Genomic DNA, 25,556 nt, shown 5'->3' with positions numbered 1-25,556 from the left:
TCTTCTCACTTCAAAGCGTGTCATTCTTCTAGCTCTGAGCAGGTCCTCTTTCTGCTTTGCATGTGTGGAAACCACCGGTCTTTTGGCATTCGTGTCACTTATATATGTTTTTATTTATTTCCCTCACCACTAGCTGCTTAAATCTAGCAGCACAGTTACCGAGCCAGGATCGAGGCACTGCATCATTGTTTGCACGAGGAGGAGAAGGCGGTTTAATTTGGGGCTCTGGGTAAGGAACTCCTTGCTTTTGCAGGAAAACACCAAATGGGTCCAGCACCACAGTGGGCACGGGGTAGTTTCATACTTGAGTGTCTGCCACATTGTGCAAAACCGTGGCCTCTTGCATATTTGGAAAAGTCCAGTGTTGTAAGAAAATGTTATTTTGGAAATACTAAAAGGAAAGCTGACGTTAGATTTATCCTGGTGTCATGGATGAGTTCAGAATTATCAGCGACAACTCTGTTTGTTCTGGAGTTTGTTATTTATCCTCTTTGAAAATAATTTCAACAACAATAACAGCAGCTGCTGAGGGAGCAGAGGAAATGGCCTCTAAATCGATTACCATCAATTACTTGGTTGTATACAGACAACGCACAAGATGGGCTGAAGTTCAGTGAACATCTGTATGAGCGATGAAGGAAATCAATGCATCAGAGAGGGAAAAAAGATGGCTGGCAGATGTAAAGTTTACAGTTCAGGATGGAGGTGAAGAGTAGCTGTTTGCATAGATAAAAGGAGCCGGAAAAGCCACTGTCCACTCACTGACTGGCTGCTGCTGGTGTCTCTGGGCTTGAGGCTGATTTACGATTGGATTGGGTGGGGCAGAGACCTTACCTTCACTCCCCCTCATGTACATTTAGCTGCATGTGAATTGGTATTTAATGTTTATCTGCTTACAGGAGCTAAGTCCCACTCCTGCAGGTTGTAATCTGTGTCACGTTAACACATAACTGAGTATAATCTATAAATCTGATGTGCTGCTATCATAATCTTTTGAGGTCAGATAAGCTGAGGAGCTAATGCCAGGTTTGGAGATGGAGCATCAGCCAGCGGGACACAGACAGGACACGCCTCATCTGATCAGTTTATTAATCTTTCAGATTCAGAATCCTGGCAGCGAAGTTAATCTGCTGATTTATGTGCATATGTAAATGTGCATCAATAGAGGGGCAATTATCTAAACATTTTTTTAAATAGATTTGTCAGATGTATGGTATTTTTTTACACCTTGTTGATAATTATCTTTTGACCTTTTCATAAGGGTGATTGATGAATTATTCATCCTTTGATCCTGGATTATAATCAGCCCCACTGATTCATAGTGTCTGTTCACTACCCGGTGGGCTCCTTGGTGCACTCTATTTATGCTAGCTGGCTGGTTGGCTGCTTTGGTAGCTATGGAAACAGTAAAGCTGAACAGACCAGGCCTTGCTTGGCTAATTGTGAGCAAGTCAAGCGTGTCTGCAAAAGTTAGATGTACCCCAGCACGGACTACATCTAAGATGTTTTTTGGGGTTTAAAAAAACATTCCTCCACAAATTTTTGTCTTTTGGAGCCAAAGATGTGCTGAACTTTTTCACCCAAGAGAAACTGAGATGCTTGTTTTATTTATTCAGAAGTAAATGCCTGTTAATATTCTGAAGATGTCATTGATCAAAAATGCATAGCTGTGTCTTTAAATTAGATAATTTTGCTTCATCTGAAATGGATGGCAGTTCTTTTTTTAGTTGACTGTTAAAACACATCTTACATTTGAATACATTTCTGAAATGGAGACTATTTATGGTGCCACCCATTGAATTACTGCTACTGAATTACTATTATAAAGGTTAGCAGTTGTCAGTTTTGTTTTGTTTTTTATTGAGATAAGTGACCATATTTAGATGAGAAGTCAAAGTGTTAAGCTAGCTGTTATTTAATGCCTATATAAATGCAAAGTGGAAACTAGAGTTAAGGCCAGGACAAAAACAACTACAACATAAACAGACAGGTTTTTAGTACGGGTAACTATAGGGCAAGCGCCTGCAGGCTGTGCTTTTTAGATAATTGTATTTAAAATGCCCCAAAAAGATGGCAACACCAGAAAAACAGCTGAGATGTCCAGTTCAGTGACTCCACTTGGCCACCTAAAGTCTTATGTTAAAGAAACCAAGTTGAGCTTTGTGACGTGGTGCGTTATTCTGCTGGAAGGAGCCATCAGAAGGTGGGTTATAAAGGGGTGAAAATGGACAGCAGCAATACCCATTGTGCCAGAAAATATCCCCAACACCTTTCACCCAATATCAGCAGCCTGAACCATCGATACAAGGCAGGATTGATTACTTCACATCCAGACCCCACCATCCAAATATCGCAGAAGTCATCAAGTGTCATCACAGCAGGTGATGCTTAGCCAATATTCTGTTGTGCAAATTTGATGAGCCTGTGCAAACAGTGTGGTCTTCTGCTGCTGCTTAAAGGTTTATTGGATTGTGCATTTAGAGATGTTCGTCTGCATGCCTTGATTGTAATCAAGGCATGCAGACTTCTATCAGCTTGAAGCAATCTAGCAGTTCTCCTCTGGCCTCTGGCATCAACAAATGAACAACAGTGCTGGGTTCAAGTTCACTAAAATCACCTTCTCATGCAGCAAGTTATCTTGACCATGTCAGCATGCCAATTTAAAATAAATATAAAAAGAAAATCAACCCTAGTATGTTTGTTGTGGGTGTGAAATGATTACGATGGACCAAAGCAGCATTTTTATAAACATGTCTATTTCTGGTGTAAAGTCAAATAATTTATCATGGGAGTCTACAAGGATCGACTTGCTTGGAGTCACCCCCAAGTGTTCATTTGAGGAATTGCAGTTTTTTTGGCATTGGCTTTATTTTTTCAGTCCCGTTGTGACGTGTGTTCTGCTATTATTTACATGCAGAAGAGTGAAAGCAGGTACCTGATTGTTTTTCTCATTTCTGATAATTTACTCTAACCCAATGTTGTTGTTTTTTTTTTAACCTCTCTTGTAGACGTGTACTGCGACCTTAGCTCCGGGCATCTCGCTCAACCGTTTCAGCTGTGTGAAGGAACGTGAAAAGAAGATTTAATGAATCAGTATTCGCTAGCCGACGTGATGACGGACAAGTAAGTGACTTATTGTTATTTTTCTGGAGAGCACGTTCATGTGTAGGCGTGCAAAGAGCTCACAGTAATCAGGCGTTTTGTTTGAGTGAGAAGTAACCAGATGATGCTTGTTCTTGTGGTTATGCTTCTCTTGCTTTGCACCAGCTTGTAGGCATTCCTGTAAGTGTGTTAACCGTGCAGAATTCAAGGAGGAATGGGTTCAGATAGCGCAGAGAGAAGTTTGATGTGGCTTACGGTAGGCAGTGTTGGTAAAAAGATAGTCTGCTTGGCCCCTATAGATGTATGTCATTTGCATCGGGGGCTGATTTGCATTCTCGTTCGCTGTGCTGGCATGTTGCTGTTGCTGCTAGCAGCTCTTTATTTCCCTCACAAAACACAGTCGTTTAAAGGGTTTTCAGCCTTTTTCATGCTGCCTCTTCTTTTGCTTATTCTTTGTGTTCTTCATTTTGTTTCCCTTCCCCCTTTTCATTTTGCAGGTCTCTATCTATACTTGTCTGTCTCCTTTTTGTCTCTTTTGTCCACTTGGCCTTTGCTTCTCACTCCAGTGTTTGTTGGATTTGATCTGCAGAGATCTATGGAGAATTTGGGTGCAGTAGGAAAAATAATCTGCTGTCAGCAATCATTATATAAGCGGTGCAGGTCAGTCAGCTGAAAGGGATGCGCACAAAAACTGCATAAAAAAGGTCAAACAAGGCCCAAACTATTATGTGCTTGAGTTTATAAAAAAGAAAGAGAAATTGGTAAAGCGACAGAGCGTTATATGCACAGAGTACAGTTGATAAGATAATGTTGTTAGCTGTGGGTCAGCAACTCCAGCATCTCTCCACTTATTGCTAATGCACCTGTTAACCCTTTTGAAAGTGCAACAGGAAAAGGGAGGGGTGGATCTGGTGAATCACGCTGTCTTTATATGAAGCAGGCCTTCGGGTGTCTTCCCTGGTTAACACTGGCACTCTGTAATGTCAGCGTAAAATATGCATCGAGTTTAGTAAATCCAAATAATCCTATATTTGCCCAGAGGGGAATTTCCCTTGCAAATTAGAAGGTTCCCTCAAGGATGCATTGCAATTTTTGCCGAGCCAGACTTTTTTATAATGATTTGGATGCAGCATAAAGAAGAGAAGATATTCTTGGAAACTTTATTTTGAAAACAAGACGTGGCAGAGTTTTTATTAAGCCTCTGCTGCACGGAATCAATTGTAGCGAGGAACGGGGAGTTTCTAAGTAAGAGATGATGATATTGACAAGCTGGATGAAAGGTATCCCAGCAACCAGAAAGTGGTGGTGGTGGGAAGGTAGCTTATTGTGTGCTAGATGCTCGCCCGTGTTGTAGGATGATTGTTTGACTGGGATGAATGATAAATGTTATGTTGAAAGGAAGTGAGGGGAAAAGTTGGAGGACGTGCCCCCCGATGGTGACGGCGAACAAAGCCTCCCTCAACATGGGTCTACTTAAGATTCACACAAAGGCAGAAGAAGATGGCCACTTATTTTCTCTCTCACACACACACACACACACTTTTTTTTTTTCTTAGCTCACTCATGAGCAAACATTTACACATAGCTGGATACCAGTGGACATTCCTGCAGATGTGTGCATTCCACTTGGTATTCCCAAAGTCAAGCTGGCCTCTGGAAATGTGAGAAACACGAAGAATATTTGGTGTTTTTTGGATTATTTATAATTTTCTGGCATTTGTTTAATCGAAGAGCTCTGATCTGTGTTTTCCAATCAGATTTTCTGCTTGAGTCAGAAGCTGATTATCCATCTGTACATTTGCTCTAGTATCCTCAGACATGAACATGTTTCAGTTGCTGGATTTTCCTTTTGTACCAGGATGCTCTGGGATGAGGAAAGGTTCTAAAGCCAGATTTGCTCCCTGGTGCTTGGAGGCATTTTTTTTCCTGGTTAAATTCAAGCCTGCATAATCCTTTACAACACACTGTTTTGTGTGTGTGTGTGTGTGTGTGTGTGTGTGTGTGTGTGTGTGTGTGTGTGTGTGTGTGTGTGTGTGTGTGTGTGTGTGTGTGTGTGTGTGTGCTAAAGTCTAGAGTCTATGCTCTGTTCACTCTGTGTATATTGAGTAAACAGGAATTTCACCTATTTTCTTTTCCCTCTTAAAAGAGTTGCATCAGGGTTGAATATATTACATCACATAGGAAGGACAAAGAGAAGCACAGTGCCTCAAACACACTCAGATACAGACAGAAGTGCGCTGAGTGTAAGCTCTTCATTGTGAATTGCATCTCCATCTGGTGCCTCTGGTCTTTAAGGAAAATGGGGACAGCAAGATAATAAAAAAAAGCATTGTTCCCTAAGCCCTTAAACCATACTATCATCTTTCTTTATGTAACTGTTCCCGTCTTGTTTTCCATAAGGAGATTCCTCCTCCTACTCATTTTTCCTTGCTCTTCTCATCTGTTCTCTTCCCTTTCTACAACCACTGTGTGAATTTGCTCTCTCTCTCTTAGCAAAGCCATTTTTCCCTCTCTCCCTCTGTTGCTACCATTTTCCTTCCATCCCCCACCTGTGGTGGTGTTTGCTGACAGCCTTGTCAGAAACTTGGGATGTTTATAGATGGACAGTAATGGTAGCTGCACAGTGTGCATGTGCACGAGGTTGACACATGCACATTGACAGTGTGGTGTCTATTTATGCGCTTTGCTTATCTGTGTCTGTCTAGGCCCCATGTGTGTAATCATGTCAGTCTCAGGGGAGTGAGGATGCAAGCTGGTTATATGCTTAATGGCTGCTTACAGTAAAAACCACAGTGGCACCAGAAATGTGCTAAATGTTGCAGCCTTGTGAGTAAAGATATTTAAGGGCACACCACTCTGCAATTTGACTTGTTTAGTTGATATTTATTATTAAATGTTTTCTAGTTTCCTCCAGCCACCTGAATAAAACAAGGGATAATACTGGTCTTTGCTTGTGCTACCATACAATAGTCATTTTCATGATCGGCATCAGTCGCCGCTGATCCCAGACCAGAATATCTCAGTAAATATCGGACAGATTGCCTTGGGAGTTTGTGCACAATTCGATGAAGTTCAGAAGATGAATCCTGATGACTTAAATAATGGCCAGACCTTCCCTCCAGGGTGACATTTGTGGGTTTGAGGAAATTGTTTCACCAACTGTGGGATGAACTGACAATAAATTTGCACAGACATTTGTTTCCTTTTCAGGATGAACAGTTGCCAATTTAATGATCCCTTCATTTTTCCTTTTTGCCCACCAGTTGGATTTATCACATACTTTTCAAAACTAATAACACTTCCATCAGCTGCACTTTGTGGTAATTGCGAATGTTAGCAGAGAAACATACCAAACTGCTCGAAATAAGCATTTTTTACTTTGGGAAATATGTTAGCATGTGGAAAGGAGCTATTCAGAGTAGCTTTGTGCCAAACCTGTGTGTAACCTAATAAACTTTGCTTGATGACTCACCAAAAGCCACTTGCATGACTGGAGAGTTACTGTGTACTTTTATGAATGGGAACCAAAGCTGATAAGGCATGCCTTAGACATCTGAGATACTTAAAATGCAACTTTGGGTTTGGCTTGAACTTTTTACTCGTTGAACTTCTTGCCAGTTTAAACTTTTATGACACATACACTATGTGGGGGGACAAAAAAAGCTACTGGGCCACATTACACCTACAGGAGCTGCTCAGCCATAGAAAGCCATTGCATGAAGCTCCCGGTGCACAGATTTTTTTGCCAATGTTAATGGCAAAGGAGTTATTGAGTCTAACAGAGCACGGACAGTTTTTACACACTTGGCAAACCTCATTCTGTATCTTTTTCACAATCTTACAATTCATGGCTTTTGAAATTCTTCCACAGACAATTGCTTGTGTAATAACTAGAAGGGAAGAAATTTTGCAAACTGACTTGTTGCGATGATGGCATCCCATTACAGTATTGCGCTCAAATCTGTTGAGCTCTTGACAACTACCTTTTCTTTCACAAATGTTTGTAAAGGTCGACTGCATGGCTAAGTGTTTGATTATTCTTTTTTTTATACACCAGTGGGAGTGGGACTGAAAATGCCTAAATTCAAAGATTAAGCCATGTGGCCCAATACTTTTGTCCATATAGTGTAATCTGAGAGTGCAGCCGTAGGAAGTATTTGTTTCAAAGTTCCTGAATTCATTACTGTTACCAAACGGGGAGAGAGATCTTGACAAGAGGTTCCAACAGTAGTTCAAACTGAGAAAATCGGGTGTCACAGAGGAGTGGGGTAAATATGTTTACCATTAGCTGAGTTTCTGAAGTAGGGCTACTAAAGCGTTTGCTCTGGCTTGAAGAGTCTTCAAAAGGACACTTTAGCCCCATCCTCATTCAAGTCCACTCATCAATTTAAAAACCCCAGACCCGTGACATTTCCATTTCCTCTCCGTCCGTTCTCCAGACCACTGTGTCACCAAGGGCATGTTTCGGGGCACTGGCTCGGCTTGCGCCCAGTCTCGACATCCTGAATTGAGACATGTGAAGGCGTGGTGTCAGTTGTGTCATTGAGGTTTGTGGGTGCACGGTTTAAAAACTTTGTATCAGCTGTCACAGGGTTTTGTGGGAGCAGAGGAAAGCCAAGTCAAAGCGCTTCCTGAAGATGTCGAGGGGGATGCACCCTTTGGCCTTCGGCTCATCAATCTTGCGTCTGTCATCTATTCCCAGTTCTCCATTGATGCTGTCAGAGAGTCAGGGAGACGATGCAGCACTCGTTTGTATACAAGGTTTTTTCTGTTTGTTGGTCTCGTAGTGAAAATTAGTTAAGAGTGGAAGAAGAGGAGTGAAATTTCTACTTGAGGAAAAAAATGTGTCAAGTAGACTAAATTTTGCCCGACCTCTCCCACCCCATTGCAGAATACTGTGGTCTCCTCTTTAGTAAATATCAAACCCAGAAAGAGCGATAATATGTTGGCAATGCTCGTGCAAATCTAAAGCTTTATTTATGCGATCAGAGAACTAACCATGCTTGTAGTGGTCGCTGCTTAACATAATCAGATTATTATTTTATACAGTAGTGTAGGGGGCCTCCATTATAGTAGCTTACCAGGCAAATGCTAATGAATCTGCATATTTGGGTTGATTTAGCTGACCTGGATTCATTCGAGGGGAACATTTATCTCCTTGTTCTGAGATAGAGTTTGGGACTTCTCCAGCAACAATGTCCATTCAACTTTAGTCTTTTTTTTATCCTTGTTGTGTTGTTGTTATTTTCTTGTGTTTTTTTCTGAAGAGAAATTGGATTCTTTTTAAGAACCTGTTGAAACTGACCCAGAGGCACAGATTGAACTCTAGTCAAAGCAAGTGAAACTCTAAGCCATGTTCTTCACTCTGAGTTTAGAGGACTGTGTGAATAAAGCTGGTCTACTCGTGTAGGAAGAATTAATTCAGCCTGTTTTCATTTTGCTCAGAGAAGCGGTCCGAGGGAACCGACTGGAAAGTGTTGTGAATGGAGGCCCACCCATCTGTTTCAGGGACAATAAGAAGATTTCTACTTTCATTCTTTAGACTAAAAAAAATCGTATTTTTATGCACTAAAAAATAAAAGGGAAATAATTTTCCACCTGGCTGCATATTATTCCCTAATGTTTGTGTTGTCTTTATGTTTTGTTAGTGATGCACAACACCAGGGCTGAGACTGTAGGAAACTTCAAAAGCTCTTTAAAAAATATCAGCTCAGGGTTTTTCCAGATGAATACTTTTCTACAGTTCTTTCAACTGTGGAGTTTCTCTGTTTGCTACTTTGACTGTTCTTTCTAGTGGTTTAGAGGATACTTCATGTACTTTTTAAAGTACTGACCAGGATTTTAGTAATGTTTGAAACAATCTGATGCACTGAGTGGCAGCACAACAAAATACCCCCATCAAATGTGATCAAACAGCTACGCAGTCCAGAGGAAGCAGATGAGTTATGAATTTAGCTTTTAATAAGAAGTTCACGAAGTAGACAGTGAAGCATTACCAAAAGGTTGACCTTTAGTGTACATTTACTGCGCCTAGGATTCTATTTAAAGTACTGTGGGAAGGTCTTGAGGCACACCTCATGTTTTAATATATTCTAGTAAAATGAGGGGAAAAGGTCCAAGGATTTACTGAAACATTAGATTAGGCAAGCTTTCTTCGAGTTTCTTTTAACTTTCTTCAGGAATAATTCCCCAGGCTTCTGGAAGGATATTTCAAAGCTCTTCCACAAACTGTTCTTTGCTGGATTTTTTTTTCCTATTTCTTAAGGACATGGCTTTCAGATACTGTTCATCTGCTGTAGATAGTGTGACTTTATTTTTTTATTTTTATGTGTGTAGCTTTGAGGCCTGTCACTTCTTGCTTGTTCAGTTTCCTCAGATTCGTTCAAAGGCTGCACACCAAGAAAAGTACCTTGTCTTTGGCATTTTTCTCAGTTCTAACTGAAGATGATGTGCTTTTTGTAACAGGCTGCTGGTAACAAAGTGCCTGAAGATTCCTAAATTGTCATGTGTAGAGACAACACTGGTTCTTTGAGTTAGGTGCCTTTTTTATGCTTGAGTGATTCAGAGGTCAGTGTTAAGTGGCTTAACAAACAAAAAACATTCCTTGAAAGTGCTGCGATACAAGGACTGGACTGAAAATGAGGGGAAAAAGCAGCCAGTGTCCGAAGACAAAATCAATCAAAAATGACAAAATCTGGCTTCTTGGAAGGAAAATTAAAAAAACAAACAAACAGAAAACAGGGGTGGCTCAAGACTTTTGCACAGTCCTGTACACATTTATTGTCAGATTAAGGTGTTTTAACTGTGAACCTCTGTCTTTCTTTAATTCACAGAATTAATACCATTCCCAAGAGCCTCTACTGAGCTTTACAGTTCAGTGTTAACATGCTAAGCTAAGAAAATGGCCATTGTCATTGTATGGCATTGTAGCATTTACCTCAAAGCACTGCTATGGCAAAATACAGCCTGAAAACTGTGGACTTAAATTTTTTTACTAAAACTTTTATTATTAAATTAAAGGAACAGATTTAATTTAGCGTTTTGTCTGATGCAGAATTAAACATTTTTGTTGTTTTATTAGAGTGATGATCCTTTAAAAATTATGCAGAACAGAAGTTATAAGGTTTTGAGGCTTGGCCGTGATGGATCTCTCATGAGATTAGCACACACAAAGCAAATAAAATTCAGTGTGGAAGAGCAAATACTTCTTTATTTACATGTGGTTGTTTGACATGCAAGGCTGGAAAGGAAGTGGAACCTTAGCTGAGGTTAATGGTCATAACTGGCCGCTCACTATTGGTTGTAATATGGTATCATGATATCACCATGATAATACAGTCTTTGTGGATATTTAAGTTGTTATATAATTGTTTTGTCTTTTTAAAAAAATGATTATCTACCGTGTGTGTGTGTGTGTGTGTGTGTGTGTGTGTGTGTGTGTGTGTGTGTGGATTGTGGCTATTGCTTCATCTTTCTATAAATGTTATTTACTGTCATTCTGAATATACAACATGGTTTGCATTGAATCATCATTAGATCTGTGTCACCATGGTCTTAAAAAAAAAAAAGAACTAACCACATTGAACCTTCTTCCTCTTGTAGGCTCTCACACACTACATAAATGTCATGTCTGATCTCTCTGTCTTCTTCCCCCCCTCCCTAGCTTGAGAATTTTATAATTCTCTCCGGAGGAAGAGCGTCGCATCCTTTAAGGATTCACAGGTCAGAAACTCAACTCCTCTCCCTCCTTCCCCTCCCTGTTTGCTGTGCAGACCAACACTGCACTGCTCGCTGGCTTGCAGGCTTCAACACGAATGCTGCATGCTTCTCCAACCTTCTCCAACCCCCTTCCCCTGTAACCACTTTGGGGCTTTACTGTTTTTTGGTGTGTGTGTGTGCGTTTCCCTTGCATGATCTCACTTGGACAGCCTGATTCTGATTTGAATCCTTTTGTTTTTGCAACTTCCTTTTTTTCCCCCACCCATCATTCCCCTGTGCTTTCCTCTATGAGATTTGGTGTTTCTTTGCTTTTCCAGTCGTGATTCTTCTGTTCTGCGTCTGCTTGGAAGCAAGCTATCGGTCTGTGTTGCCTTAATTACTGTTGTCTAATGATGCATGTAGTGACGGGCATTGTGTACACATGCAACTAGCTTTTCACTCTGGCTTTACTCAGGCCCCCCCAGACAGTAATTGTCCAGTCACAGCTTAGCTACCGTAACTAGGAACGGCAGGTCTGTCAAGCTTTGAATTTCTCCATATGCCAAAGTGGTGTCCGGGTGGCTGAAGATAGACAGAAACTTGGCACCTGAAAGCGTTTGGAGGGTGGCGTCTTTTTATCAACTTTCTGAAACTTGAACAGGAGAGCAGAAGTGTTGTTTTGGTGCTCTGCATGTTTAAATGCTAGCATGCCCAGCTTCACTACCTTTCTAAGCAACTTTCAAAGCTGTGTTGAGCTTGTGGGGTTACGGTTTGCAAGAGCAGCGCAATCACCAAATGGGATAGAAGATGGAGGTATACTAAAATTAGTAGCCATAGCGTCTTTTTCTCTCGTCTCAAAACCAGTAAAGCAAGAATAAACTCTTCTTTCTTACTTACAGACCCGTAAGTAACAAAGTAACGAGCACATTGTTTGATCTAAAACGTGTTCATTTATAATCTGGGAACAAAGCTAAAAAGAAGTAGTTCACTTTTTTTTTTTTTTTTTAATTGTCATGAAATTAAATGTTTCTTTCTCTTGAAAAATTCCTCACTCAGTGTTCGTTCGTTCTGCTCGTCCCTGCTCCACCTGCAGTGGTTGCAGACTCGACAGACTGTTTGAAAACCACTTCCCTTCAGAAACTGCTAAATGTGAGAGTGAATGTTTGAACCACAATCACCGCAATTTCATCTCGGCTCTAAAACGTACACAAAATACACAAAGTTAGTGTTCCAGGTAGGGAGGCCTGACGAGATAAAGTCTGAAAACATCGGCTGGCAGCATGGAGTGAAGTCTCAGGAGCCTCGCTCCCAGCAAACTGTCAGTACAGGATGCGTCGCTCAGCCACGCTCGATTATGAAAAGAATCCGAACACCTGTGGGATGTTTGCTTTTCCCCCTCAGCAGCTCAAGGCCTATCAACATAATGCAGTTTCCAGCCGCAGCCATCAGCCTGCACCTCTTTCAGCTGTTGTGATCAACACCAAAAGTGCTTAACAGAAATAGGACTGATTAGCAAAGTGTTGACAAATGTTCCGCTCACCAAAGACATGCATTAAAATGGTAGTTTATTCCTGTAGAGGTAGTTTGAAATCAGCTGTGATCTATTACCGAATTTGTAGCGTTACAATCCATTTTGGCTGGTGAAAACATTTGGTTTTGGGGGGGGGGGTGTTGTTTCTTAAATCCTGTCCTGTTCGGCAGCTTTTTGCTATCACAATTATGATCTGAATGCACTGTTGTGCCAAACACACTGTGCTTTTCCAAAATGAGCTCTGTAGGCTCCTCTTGTTCATGTTTCTTTTATCCATTTATTTATTATTGTTATTTCAGTTATTATGTTATATGTATACTTTAGATAGGACAACAGTCACATGATAAAACTATCTACAGTGTGCATAAGGCCAGGGGGCGTATGGCGGTCGGTTGAATATTTAAACATTTGTTATAATTAAAGTCAGCTGGTGACAAATGGACCTTTTGTATTGGATTTATTTTTAATCTGCTACTTTCACTGTAAACTGTGTATGCGCCACTTGTGAGAAGTGAACACTTGACCTAATTCTGCAGGCCAGATCACGAGAAATCGGTGTGAGAGGAGTTTAAAGTTTTACTCTTGGCTCTGTGTTTATCCCTCTCCGAGTGCTGCGAAGGAAACGGTGAAATTAGTGTTTTATGTACTGGTTTGCCAAGTTCAGGAGGACACACTGTTAGTGTTGTGGCATCCTGTGGGCGATGGGATGAGTTTTCACACAGCACTCCAAAGGAGGGTTTTGTCTCTGCCGGGCCAAAATTACCACCGTGAAATCGGTGCCTGCTGAAGAGTGCTTTGAGAGAGAGGCAGAAGAGAAAGGGGTTCTCTTTAAAGGCGCAAAGGATCGGAGAAAATATAGCAAGGTTTCAGTGATGTTTACAGCTCATTTTGAATGTTCCTTGACTGGTGGGAAACTGCAATTTGGAAGATTGTTTGTTTGTTTTGGATTTACCTTATTGCACTCTTTAACCACTTAACAGAAAAAAATATTAAAATGTTGGCTAACATTAGCTGATTTAAAATCCAGCTGCAGAGAAGTATCCCACTCTGGGTGCGGAAGTCACCTGCCCTTGGCTGTTGCTGTTTTAAAAAGGTGGGTTTTTTTTTGTTTGTTTGTTTTAAACTACCACTAATGCAACTACCATTCACCAGCTTGGGACCTTCAGCTGGGCTTCCCAAAATAGTCTCACATTATGTGCCCCTAGCTGGCATCACAGCAGCCTCAAGGAAATTACATCAAGTAAAAGGTTTATTATTTTACTGAGAGCGGTGGCTTCTGTGTGACCCCAAACTATATTATAGATTGAGGTTATTTACCTCAGACAGAGTGGCAACACTTAAAAATTAGATGGATTCTCAATGCAGCACATAGCATTTCTTAATAGTTTGGCATTTTGCACTGTGTACCAATAATATTACCATTGCTGTATTAAAAAACAAACTCTGAACACTTGTAAATAATGACAAAAAACAGCAAATTTCAGATTTATAATATATTCTCTTGGTGATCACCAGAAGTTCCTTTTTATTTTTGCCAGTACAGATGTCAGTAGTAAAACTCCTCCACTTTTTTCCCTCCTTTTAATTAAAAGAAAAAGAGCCTGGTGATTATGTTTTCATGTTAGACTACAGAGGCACATTCAGTACTTGGACAGAGAACACCACACAGTAATCCTTGTTCCTCTAGTTAGCTTACTTCACTTGCCTGTATGTTTATAGGGAAGTTTTTCCAGAGCCATGTGACTTAGGGTAAGGGCGTGTTGTTTTTAAAAAGCTTGCCATCGGCAGACTAAATATACCCTTTACTGGACCTGACCCCTCATTTGCCTTTGCTGTGGCCACTTTAGGTCGACAGGCTAGCTCAACAGGGGCCCTACAACTAGTAATTATATAGGAGGGTTTCCATTTTGTGTCCCCTGTATAGTGTTGCCTTCACACAAGCTCTTTTCCTCAATTTAGACATTTGGGTTGTCATCGATGGTTTACCTAGAATTTAATTCTACCTTGTTTAACTAAATGAAACCCAGAAATTATGGGTTTTTAGCCTGTTTTTGGTCAGAAATGAGGACCGTGTACACTTTGTCAGCATTCAGTCTTAATGTAAATGGATATAGTGAACCCTGCTGATACATCCTGCTGATAATCCTTGATCTTAAAGCCCCCCCCCCCCCCCCAGCACACCCCAGTGAGATCACCATGGATAATGTAGAGTGACTGCTGTATCATCTGTTGCAGTTTTAAGATGATTTTTTTTCTCCCATATGACCAATAGTCAGCTGTGCCGCAGAGGTCGTACAGCTGTTCACTGGCTTTCAGAGGACTTTGTTAAATTAATGGGGCTTTTACTAGGTGGCTTTGTAAGTCTGAGCTGTAGGCTGAAGTCAATCCTCAGTGAAATCCAGATGGCTTGAACCATAACTACAGCTTGAACTGCTGTGCTGATTTATCCTGAAAAGTTAAGCAAATCGCATCCAAGTTAATCACATCAAAGTCTGTTTGCAGGATTGGCGGAGCAATACTTCATACATGTCTGACTGTTCACTTTGACAAACACAAATCTTAGCTTGAGAACCAGCAGTTCAAGTTGAATTATTGGTGACATGGATACTGGATACATTGAATTAATAAAGTTTAATTAATTCAGAAAAATAAGGCAAGCTTATAGGAGCGAGTTACAACAGCTGGGTTGAGTAATAACTATAAACATAAAGGATCACTTATATTAACTTAATACACTGTGACAAATTACAGGAGTTATGTTTCAGTTAATTGGAATCACACACCTTAGTTCCCTAAGTAAAAAATAAAATTGGAATCAGGAAATGTTCATGAAAGCCCACAAACATGAAACCACATCACAAATGCAGCATAATTAAAATGGAGATCATGACATTACTAAATTGTTATTTCAACTTTTCAAATTAATAGATTAATAGAGTAGGTGTGCAAAGGTCATTATAGGCTAGCAACCAGCTGTGAAATTAATGGACATTCTCCATGTTCTCCAGTAGTCCAGAACACCTTCTTTGTGTATTAATTGTACTTCTGTTGCTGCCGCCCCAGACACATCTGGCCAGTTAATGGATTGGACGTACTCATGTAATTCATAGTGACACATTTTGGTTCGCTTGGAGATTTTTCTCTGTGTGCAAAGAAACCAAATCACAGGGAAAAGGTACAACTTCACGAACTCCTCAACTGATTCAGACCCGAGTAAACAAACAAGTGCAAACCTGTATTAACTGGTACCCTGATTTGTTTTTTAGCCTTTGATTTGACCTTTGATTTGATTTGACCTTGATAATTGCACTCAGTAGACCAAAACAACCGATACCCTTTGTTTGGAAACGAAGACGACCTCCAAACTCCAGAGCAGTTCAACCTTGATCTAATCTTGATGCGACACGAGTACCAGGTGTTGGCTGCAGCTTTAGCTGGCCAATATGGCCAATAAGCAGACTGAATGCTTTCACGTGATTGGTAGTGACTCATTTTGGTTCACGTGGAAACCAATTCAGGGAAAAAAGATGCAAGTTAACAAGCTCATCAACCAATTTGCACCAGAGTAAATAAACTCTAGTTTATTTAGTTTAAATGTCAATATAGAGCTGGGCGATATTTCGCAATACATATCGTTATCGTTCTAACTTTTTCTCGATAGAAAAATTAAACTATTGCGATAGGCCTAATCTCTCTTGTCCTCTTAAAAAAAAAAAAAAAAAAAAAAAGAACAGCCAATCCAAATTAAGTAGCGCAGAGCCTAACCAATCACAGCCGCAGCGTCACGTCACGTGACTTGTTGCGTACAGCACAAGTGCCAAGGCGCACATGTGTATTTGTTTTTGCAGCCGGGCTGCCCAGGTAATGAAGGAAATGAGTTTGCCGACTAGAGAAAAATCAACCGAGAGCGTGAGCGATGGTTACCGAAGAAAAAAAACAATGATGGTTCCAATGCCGGAGAGCTTGTCGAACGGAAGGGCCATAGAAGTTCCGTAGTGTGAAGGTATTTCGGCTATTTCAAGTCTGACAAAAAATAGAGTAGCGCGCACTGTAAATTGTGCCGAAAGCAAGTCTGGAAATACAATAAACCGGTGCATGCTCAATCTCTGACTGAAAGCGCTAATTCGTCATTCGGCTTTTGTCAGACTAAAGTAACTGTTAAAACTGTTTGAGAAGCTAAGCTATACAACAAGCAGAGATTGAGAATTTCCTTTTAGTTCTCAGTTTATTTGATATTGACAAAAGTTAGTCAATTTTGTCTGTTCTTCTGTAAAACAAACTAAGATTTATTTTTAGAATTAATATTTTGTTTCTAAGTGGAATTGACAATTTAGTAGTTTGTTTTGTTTGTTCTATTTTGAAACTTAAACGCTTTAGCGGCTGCCTTTTGTGTAGTTTGCAATATTTGCCTTTATTTATCTGAAACTGAAGTCTCATGTTCCTTAAGTACATCTACCCTGTTAAACTTATTATGGGAAATAAATATTTAAATCAAAACAAGCTGCAGATTATTTCACATTTTACTTGTGAGCAATGGCACATTTAAATCTTACAAATATAGTTATTTGGCTTATATCGGGATATATATCGTTATCGCCTGAAATGAAAAAAAATATCGTGATATGAAAAAATCTTATATCGCCCAGCTCTATGTCAATATATAAATTCAGTAAAAAACAGTCCATATATTTAAAGTGCGAGATGTTTTACAAGGAAAACATCTTTAATAAGATTGTTATAGCCCTGTAATGCTGAACCAGTGCTGTAGTCTTTTAAGATGACTCCCATTAGTGTGGGGAAAACATAAAACAGGGGACAGAATAGATCTTTGATCATCTGATCGAAGCGTAATAGTCAGCTGGAGCCAGTAGCGTGTCTGTATGCCTTGGCCATCTCAGAATGTCAAAATCGGTTCATCAGCCTGCAAAGCTCACAGAACCCAAAACTCAGATACAGCTGGCAGTATTTTAAGATGGCCCCACGGTCCCTGTCAGGTTTAATAGGAGCAATTTGATGCCTACAGATGGCATTATCGTGTGTGCATGTGTACAAGCTCGTGTTTCTGCCACATCTATTGCTAAACTCCTTTTAATCTGTAAATGACATTGAAGCAGACGTCTGTCCCCATCAGTGTGTCATCCTCTGTGGACTCTGTATTTTGTTTCAAATACAAGACCTCTGGCTCACTTTTTTTAAAAAAAATACAAATATGTTTCACAATAGCACGACAACATGCAGCTGAAGTTATTAAGAAATACCTCGACCATAAAGAAAACCAGATGGTTTTGAAAGAGGAGAAGAAGAGAAACAATTTTTTACATTTTTCTTGCTGGAACCAAAAAAAGAGGTTGAAAGACTCACTACTTCTCCTGCAGTATTGATCAGACTTTATTCAAACTTGCACGCAGTGATAATCTAATGGTTCTTCGCTCAAGCTTAAGGTCAAGGTCACATTAGTCATTTCATGTGCAATAACATGTGAAGGATAATGCGTGGTGAGCTGATAGGTCACCGATGCGGTTTAATCTATAAATGACGAAAGATTGGAATGCAAATTGTGAGAAGTATGACTTGTTGAAGACATCACCCATTGCTTTAATGAGGTCATCCTCACAACAATGCACAATAACTTCTCTTCTACGATCATCCCATTGTTACCAGCTGACATAAAATGATAGGGCAGGTCTATTAGCAAGCCCTGTGCAAAGCTGCCTCATTATCATGCACTCTTAGTGCTGCGTTATCATTATTCCCACAGCTGGGTGGATACTATACAGATGGTCCTGCTGATTACGTCTGCCAAGAAGGGTTTGTGATTGGTTTGTTCTGTTTGTTTCACTGTCTGTTAGTGGCATTACTCAAAAAGTTGTGGACTGGAGTCCACAGCTATTTGAGTATCACAGTTGGAGATTGGCCCATGCTAGAAGTGATCTGGGTCCAGAAATTATTGGAAGGATTCTTCACTGTTGTGAGATGGGGCGTTATACTGAATCCTGAAAAAAGACATTCTCCCCACAAAATGAGCTACTTAGAGCACATTTCCCATTACACAGTTTTTGTGCGTGGTTAGGCACATTGGTGTAATGGCATCAAACGGAGCAGAAAAAAATGAGTTGCAGGCTCTTGACGTCCTGCGGCAAAGGAAGAAGAGCATCTCTGTGCATTGATGCTGATGACGGGTGAGTGCATGGAAATAGATCCAGCAAAGAGGGGAAAAAGAAGTGAGGGGTTGGAGCTGTTGGCAGGCACTGAATGTCCAATTCCCTCACGTCACCCTCGACTGCACTCTGAATCTTTGCCCCACTCTCTGCTCACAGGATGCGGAGCCTCTTGTCTGCACTCCCTGCATTGGAAATGAAGCGGCAAGTGGCAAAGCTGCCATGTGTGGCTACGTGACAAGTCGGCCTACCGTTTCATTAGAGAGTTAGATGTCAGCCTGTTCTTCCAAATCGATCACGAAGGATGAGTCGGGGTCTTTGCTGACTCAGCTCCACCTCAGACACGGATCACAACAGAATCTATCGCTCACAATCACTGAGTGAGTAACTCACAAAACTATGGCAGTATAACAGAGCAGTTTCGCTGTTGTAGTTTTACTGCATAGCAAAATTTCTTCTGTTAACATACCCATTGATAGCTGAAGTCTACACCGGGTGCTGCATTACTTTTTGTCAATGCAAAAAGTTGCTCTACAGACAAAAAACGTTGACTACTTTAACATTGGAGTGTATAGAGATTGACTCACTACTGCAGCAGTGTTCGAGTGGCTCTTTGAGGAACTGCAGTTTTTAAAAATGTTCACTTTAAACACACAAGTTAAAAAACAAAAAATTGCAGCTTGTTTTCCTCAAGTGATTGGGTTAAGCAAAAAAAGAAAGGGAATAAATAAGATTACACATATTTGGTCCTTTAAAAGAAGTGCAAACCTACATTTTAGTTCATTTAAACTGACTTTAATTTTACGTTTGAACTTGGTTATTTCTTCTCCTTTTACTTTTGCTCAGACATTCAAAGTTCACACTGCAGATATGCTCAGCTTCAGTTTCTGCCTCTCTGTCCTCAGTGGGCCGCCTGCCAATATTAGTGCCCATTTAACAGCACAGTGCTGGGAACCCCAAGGCCCCAAGCAGGTGTCAACCTCCCTGCCCAGCCAAAGGAGCTGAGAGGGAAACACAAAGGCCTCAAAGAGACTTGCCAGCATGGTAACCGTCTTAAATATCCCCGGCCAGTATGGCCACTCCTCTAAATCTCAAAGCAGGAGAGAGTAGCTGCCAGTATGCGCTTTCTGCTACTGTAACACTGACTCTCAGAGGGTTTTGAAGCTTAAACTTTGCCCTCGGTGTGACTTGGAATAGTGATGGGCGGCATCGGGAATGCACAGATGGGGCATTGAACGTATTTGGAGGCTTTCATTTATGGAATTTGGTATGAGAGGATATTTTTCAAAGGCACAAAAATTCAGCGTGCCTGGGGTCTTCAGCACAGATTAAGCATTGTTATCTCGTCCTTTCACACTGTTGCTATGTCCGTCCTTTATGGTCGAACACGGACAGTCTCAGCTGTGCTCATCCAGCAGTTTGTGTTATCTTAATGGGATGCATCCAGAGCTCCTGAGCTTGTGTGATCTTTGAAAACGCTAGTTTGGCTCTGGGCTTTCCTCGCGGGTAAGCTGCCCTGGCATTTAGACATTGGCAAGACTGTAGAAGACCGGGATGAGAGGGAGAAGTGATGTCTCTCTCTCTCACTGTTCATTGTTGGCTGCTCTGCAGTGATGATGTGGATGTGATGGGGGTGGTGGAGTGGGAGTAGAGTGGAGGCTACTCTCATCTTCAGTAAACAATAGGTCCTTGTGTATTTGACCCCCTCTTTAGCAGAGTGGAGTCCATGGCTATGCCTGAAGCCGGGATGGAATTCCATCTTTGCCAGATTAGGTCGGTGGAAAACTTCCCCAAAAAAAAGGGGGGGGGGGGGGACCTATTATTAAGAGGGCCATGGCCTCTGGGGCCATTTGTTCTCATTTAAAACCAAATCAATAATCAGTTATTATCCTGCCTCTTTTTCTGCAGCTGGGGGTGGGCTCCATTGATTGGCTGTATGTGCTGCTGTATGATGCATCACCCCCTCCTCCGAATAACTAATTACTAACCTATATTTGAGTTGAATGTGACATAATGGTGCTAGTAGGTCATTAAAAGGTAGTTGACAGTGATTTATCTGTTCTTTGAGCTTAAACGATGTTCTATCATTTTAATTAAAAGGTCTAAAATGAGGACAAACGACCCAATAAAACATTTATGCACATTTTGCTCAAAGTGGCGTCTTGTGGGTATTCACCTGAAATTTAATCCTTATCTTACGAGACATCTGATAACCCTTAATGGCATTCCATGCGTGACTACTCCACCCGTTTTTTAATTTTGTTTTTGGTTTGTTTGTTGCGGTGTTGTATGGGTACTTCCACTTCATTCATCGTGCCGTTGTGCAAACCAGAAAAACCGGCTTTGTGATCAATACGCTTCCGTAGGAGACGACTGTGCAAAGCACCTGACCCACCTGCTTCCTGTTTACTACAACAATACTGGCTTTAGTTGAACATAACACAGGGAATGCAGGCCTCAGTAAGCAGTCTGCTCCAATTATGTAAAAGAAGGGTTAAATGAGTGAGACAAAGCAGGGTACCAAGCCGGAGTTGCACGCGCCCATCCGCCAACAGGGCTCCGGCGCTTGAGCTTTGCAATTGCATTATGTCCGTTAATCACTTTGGGAGGTAATGTTGTTTCCGTGTTAATATTTATAAAATAAAATCAGGTAAACCAGCTTCCGTTCATGTCAGAAAGAGTTTGGTTGGCAGTCATAAAATTGACCTCAAATCTTCCATTTTTTTTTCGTTTTGTCCCCTGCAGAGCAGTAAATTTGGCAATCGCTGCGTGTTTTTACAAGCAGGATTGAGAACAGATTTAGAGATTTATTTTAATATTTTACTTAAGCTTTAAAGCTTTGCTTTTTTACCCCAGCTTTGCTGCTGACCTAAAACTGCCAACTTTGAAATGTGGGTTTGTTGAACTGTAGGATATTAACCATTTCAGATTTTGAAGGAAGAATCCCAACAAAAAGACTGAACACACCAGAGTGTTATTCGTTATGCTAACATGACACAGCATTTCAAGGAAGAGAAGCGGCAGCAATGTGTGACTTCCAAAGCTCAGAGCTGCACACAAAAATATGATGCGCTTGGCTTTATTTCACGTGACGGTGTCAGCCACCTGAGACAGGCCTGGAAACGTTTACATTTGCGTAAATGGCACACAGAGCAGCTTAATGGAGGCTTTATCAGGCTCATCCTGAGGTGAAAGCAGCAGGCCTGAGCTGTTAGGAGGAAGACTGATCACAGCGATCTCCAAATTGACAAATGGAAAAGAACATCCGGATCTGATAAGAGCTGGTAGCTGCCAGGAATGCTGTCATCAGTCTGGTCATTGTCATCCTCATCATCATCATCGCCTGAGGCAAGCGGATACACCTGTCTGAGTCTTCAACAATAACGCGGTGCAGGATGGCACGTCAGTCTGCGCATAACAACAAATGAAAATGTCAAACTGTAATTCACACCAAATCACACACTGCATTCTTCCTTAATCTTCCGGATAGGGTGTGTGTGTCTGTGGTTTTGTGCTTATTTTTAAAACAACAACAACAAACTTTTCTGTTACTGTAAGTCATATTAGATCATGTGCAGCCTCTTCATTCTGTCTCCTCCTCGCTGGCTCCTCTGATAGCTCATTCAACTCCACATTTGTTGTTCTTCTTTATTTAACCGCACAAAAAAGTCTTTCAAGTGCTGCAGCTATTTGCCTACAAGTGATCCAATCATTTTGTCAAAGTTGATTTTTGATTTCTGATTTGTTTGTGTGCTTGTGTTGTGTGTGAGGATGAACCCTGCTAGCTTAGCGGGAGGGAACTAGAGTTGACACCTGTTCCCTTTTAGCGTCTGTGCCGCTTGATACGATCTGTCTGTGGCATGTGATGAAATGCTTTGTCAGAACGGGTTTTTGCGCGTGGCTTTACTCGCTGTCTTTGTGTGTCCCTGCAGAGGAAACTTCACAGTTCCGAAGTTATCAGAGTCTAATATGGGCTTTGGCGTGCTGGGGGTGTTTCTGGGGCTGCTCCTGGAGGTTTCCACACACGGGCCCCACGGTGTGCCTCGCACTTCCTGGAGACATCAAGGTAAGGCGTGAAATAACATGCCGCTGGCTGGTTATTATGATAGAATCAGAGAATGTAAGAATGTAATGCTTGTTAGTCTGAAACACGAATACGTGATAAAGATCATTCACTTCAGTGCTTGGTGAACTCAAACTGCACTCTCTGTATTACTTTCTAATATATCACAGCTCTGTTATAACTTAGCAATCTACTGTGAAGCAAAGACGTCAACACCTGTCGCCTAATTTTACCTTGAGACAACCTCACCACAGACCCTCAAGTTGGATCCCTTTTTTTTGTGTGTGTGTGTGTCAGGCAGAAGCTGTTTGCAAGCTGCCGTTTACAGAAATAGCTTCAAGTAACTCTGTCTCTGCAAGAGAACAAGCGCGGCTCACCCTTTAACCATGTTTCTCAATTCGCTGGGTCACAGTCACCGTTTCAGTCAGTCAGTGAGGGTATTTGCTTTCATGGTGGCAGTGTTTATGACCTGGCACCTGCAACCTGAGCCCACTTGCACCTGGCACAACCATCCAAACACAAACTCTTCCCCCCAGGTTTTCCCATCAATCGCAACGCAAAGTGTAATGAGAGTTTTAATTTATATAATGTTAATGCAGAGTACCCAGAGATGCACAAAGGTGTGACTCTAAGATGTGATTATAAGTGCTAAGCGGCTGTAGGGATGCACTGTAATGCGATCACAAAAATTGCTTACGAGGTGGTCTGGGGCCTGTTTGACCACACTGTAAACGCTGATGTGTCCTGATGACTCTGTAACAGAAAATTTGACTTCCCTTTTTGTTTTGGCCTTTTTTCAAGATACAAGGGACTTGTCTTGCCAGTATCTCCAGCTGGAATGCCCATACATCCATCCATGGATCCTTCCTTTCATCCTTTTTAAAACCTTTTGTTAGGCTCACTTGTCGTTGCTGACTGAACTGATGCCAACTCGGTCGGTTACAGAACAGAAAATAGTGTTCTGCTGGCCTCATTATCTGTCATTGGTTAATGTTCCTGCTTACTTATGCACACGTGAGTCCCTTTAAAGTGTATTAAAGTGTGTTGCCTTATTCTCCTGTGTGTGTGGATGCATATAATTCCCGATTATTCCTGCAAACCTAATTTCACTCAGCTGGCTAAAGAATGCACAGCTGTGCACAAAAACAGCCAATGACGCAATGAAGAGCAACCGGACTTTCCAATGTTTCCAGTATTTGTTATCTTTCACCTTAGTTTCACACGGTTTCGAGTATCTCTCAAAACCAGGTCTGAAACGTTTGGTTTATTGAACACCTTCTGATGCATAAACTGCAAATAGACAGCGCACTGTTTTGCTCCAGGTCCTCATCCAGCAAACCTCTCAGCTATTAGGACGGGGAGAAAACAACCTCGCTCAGTACAGCTACACAAGCCTGGATGTGCGACCTGGCCTAGTTCTAAAATTTTGGGAATCATAAAATAAAGTAAAAAATGTAGCGAGCTTTATTCGCTTACTGCTTCATGAATGCTTGGTTTCACATAGGATTTTATTCTCTTGGATCTCAGCTGTGCTTAATATGACCAGTTCTGGCTGTGAGCACAGCAGTGCCAGCCACATGCTGTTCTAATTGGGCAGCCAATCAGAAGAAAATTGGCCTAAAGAAGGAGGAGCTTAAAGCGACTTGTTTCAGATAGTTGATGAACTGAAAGGCTCCACTAAGATTAGTTTGCACTGTGAATCATGCAAAGCTACTGTAGTAGAGCCCAAGAATCAAAATGTCTGGGTCCACGATGAGTAAAAGTCCACTTGATCTCCATTTAGCTCCACCTCCAGAGAAACGTCTCGCTCTTCAGCTACTTAATGCTCGACCGTGTTCACCTACTAGTCACTAATTTAAACAGAGCAGTGTACAGTGGGTATTAGCACTTTGTCCCTTGTGACTGAATGTGAAAGCTGAAACTGTTGTGGCTTGGTTAATATTTATTTGCCTGCGCGTGGGTCCATATCTCAAAGCAGCTACTTCTACTGTATACATGCTCATTTCAACATATCAGCCATATCAGCTGTAAATTAAATTCTGACTACAGTTAAATACAGATGTTATTGAGTAAAAAAATGGTATATGATGATTTTTTTTTTTTTCTGCTAGATTTAGATCTGATGGAGTTTTCAGAGCCGGGCATCTTCAACTACTCCACATTACTGCTGAGTGAAGAAAGGGATGCGCTGTATGTGGGAGCAAGGGAGGCCATCTTTGAGCTCAGCAAGAAGAATGTGACAGTCAGAAACAAGAAGGTAGTTAAATCTTAAAAGATTCATGTTAATGCATGTGGAGGGATGTTTTAAATAATCTGGATTATAATATTTTTTTTACTTTATTCCTGTTTGTTTAAGGTTCAGTGGCCAGTTACAGAAATGTCCATGAATATGTGCACGCTGAAAGGAAAATCAAAAGAGGTTAGTTTAACAGCTCTTACATGCTGGGATGTATGCAATGATGTTGCTCTGTCTCTTTAAGGGACTTTTTCCTTCAGGATGACCTGATTAGAATTTGGCAACTGAAGATCAGTGTGACCTCCCAAAACGCTGGTTTGGTGACGATTCAAAAATTCATACTCGGATGACAAAGAAAAAGACAAATTTCTGAAAAGACAAAATTAAATAACTGAAGTTATGTAATTTAATTTTGAAAATGTCTAACATTAAGTCTAGACAGGCGAACTGTAACCACAAGGTCATAATTCTCCTTTTGTTTTGTTCCCTCTTCTTTCAGAGGGAGTGTCTAAACTACATTCGAGTGCTCCAAGCAGTAGATGACACGCGGCTGTATGTCTGCGGCACACACGCCTTTCAGCCTCAGTGTGATTACTTGGTAGGTTAATTTTCAACCGCTCTTTACCCGGACGCCGTACTTCACTCATAAGTAATCTCCTCTTCCAGTACTTTGGCAACTTCTCACTTCACGGTAAACCTGAGGACGGCAGAGGGAAGTGCTCCTTTGACCCCTCGCAAAGCTTTACTACTGTCATGGCTGGTGAGTTG

General features: G+C 41.2%; 1 protein-coding gene across 5 annotated transcripts in view; it reads left to right on the top strand.

The window, feature by feature from the left end:
* Positions 1–25,556, top strand: part of sema4d (sema domain, immunoglobulin domain (Ig), transmembrane domain (TM) and short cytoplasmic domain, (semaphorin) 4D) — a 42,651-nt gene that overhangs the window by 5,280 nt on the left and 11,815 nt on the right. For 3 of the 5 annotated variants that reach the window (XM_063478385.2, XM_063478380.1, XM_063478382.1), the window contains exons 2-7: positions 3,009–3,123; positions 22,422–22,555; positions 24,664–24,809; positions 24,909–24,971; positions 25,288–25,386; positions 25,455–25,548. In XM_063478385.2, coding sequence (XP_063334455.1) covers positions 3,086–3,123; positions 22,422–22,555; positions 24,664–24,809; positions 24,909–24,971; positions 25,288–25,386; positions 25,455–25,548 — 574 coding nt within the window. In that variant the 5' untranslated portion in view covers positions 3,009–3,085. Of the gene's footprint in view, positions 1–3,008; positions 3,124–10,765; positions 10,825–22,421; positions 22,556–24,663; positions 24,810–24,908; positions 24,972–25,287; positions 25,387–25,454; positions 25,549–25,556 lie in introns of all 5 variants that reach the window. The other 2 variants (XM_063478383.2, XM_063478384.1) reach the window with 2 other exon arrangements.

This window comes from Pelmatolapia mariae, linkage group LG7 (genome assembly GCF_036321145.2).
Source record: "Pelmatolapia mariae isolate MD_Pm_ZW linkage group LG7, Pm_UMD_F_2, whole genome shotgun sequence".
Taxonomy (NCBI): domain Eukaryota; kingdom Metazoa; phylum Chordata; class Actinopteri; order Cichliformes; family Cichlidae; genus Pelmatolapia; species Pelmatolapia mariae.
Note: the sequence above shows the minus strand (reverse complement) of the source record. Positions and strands in the feature narration are given on the sequence as shown.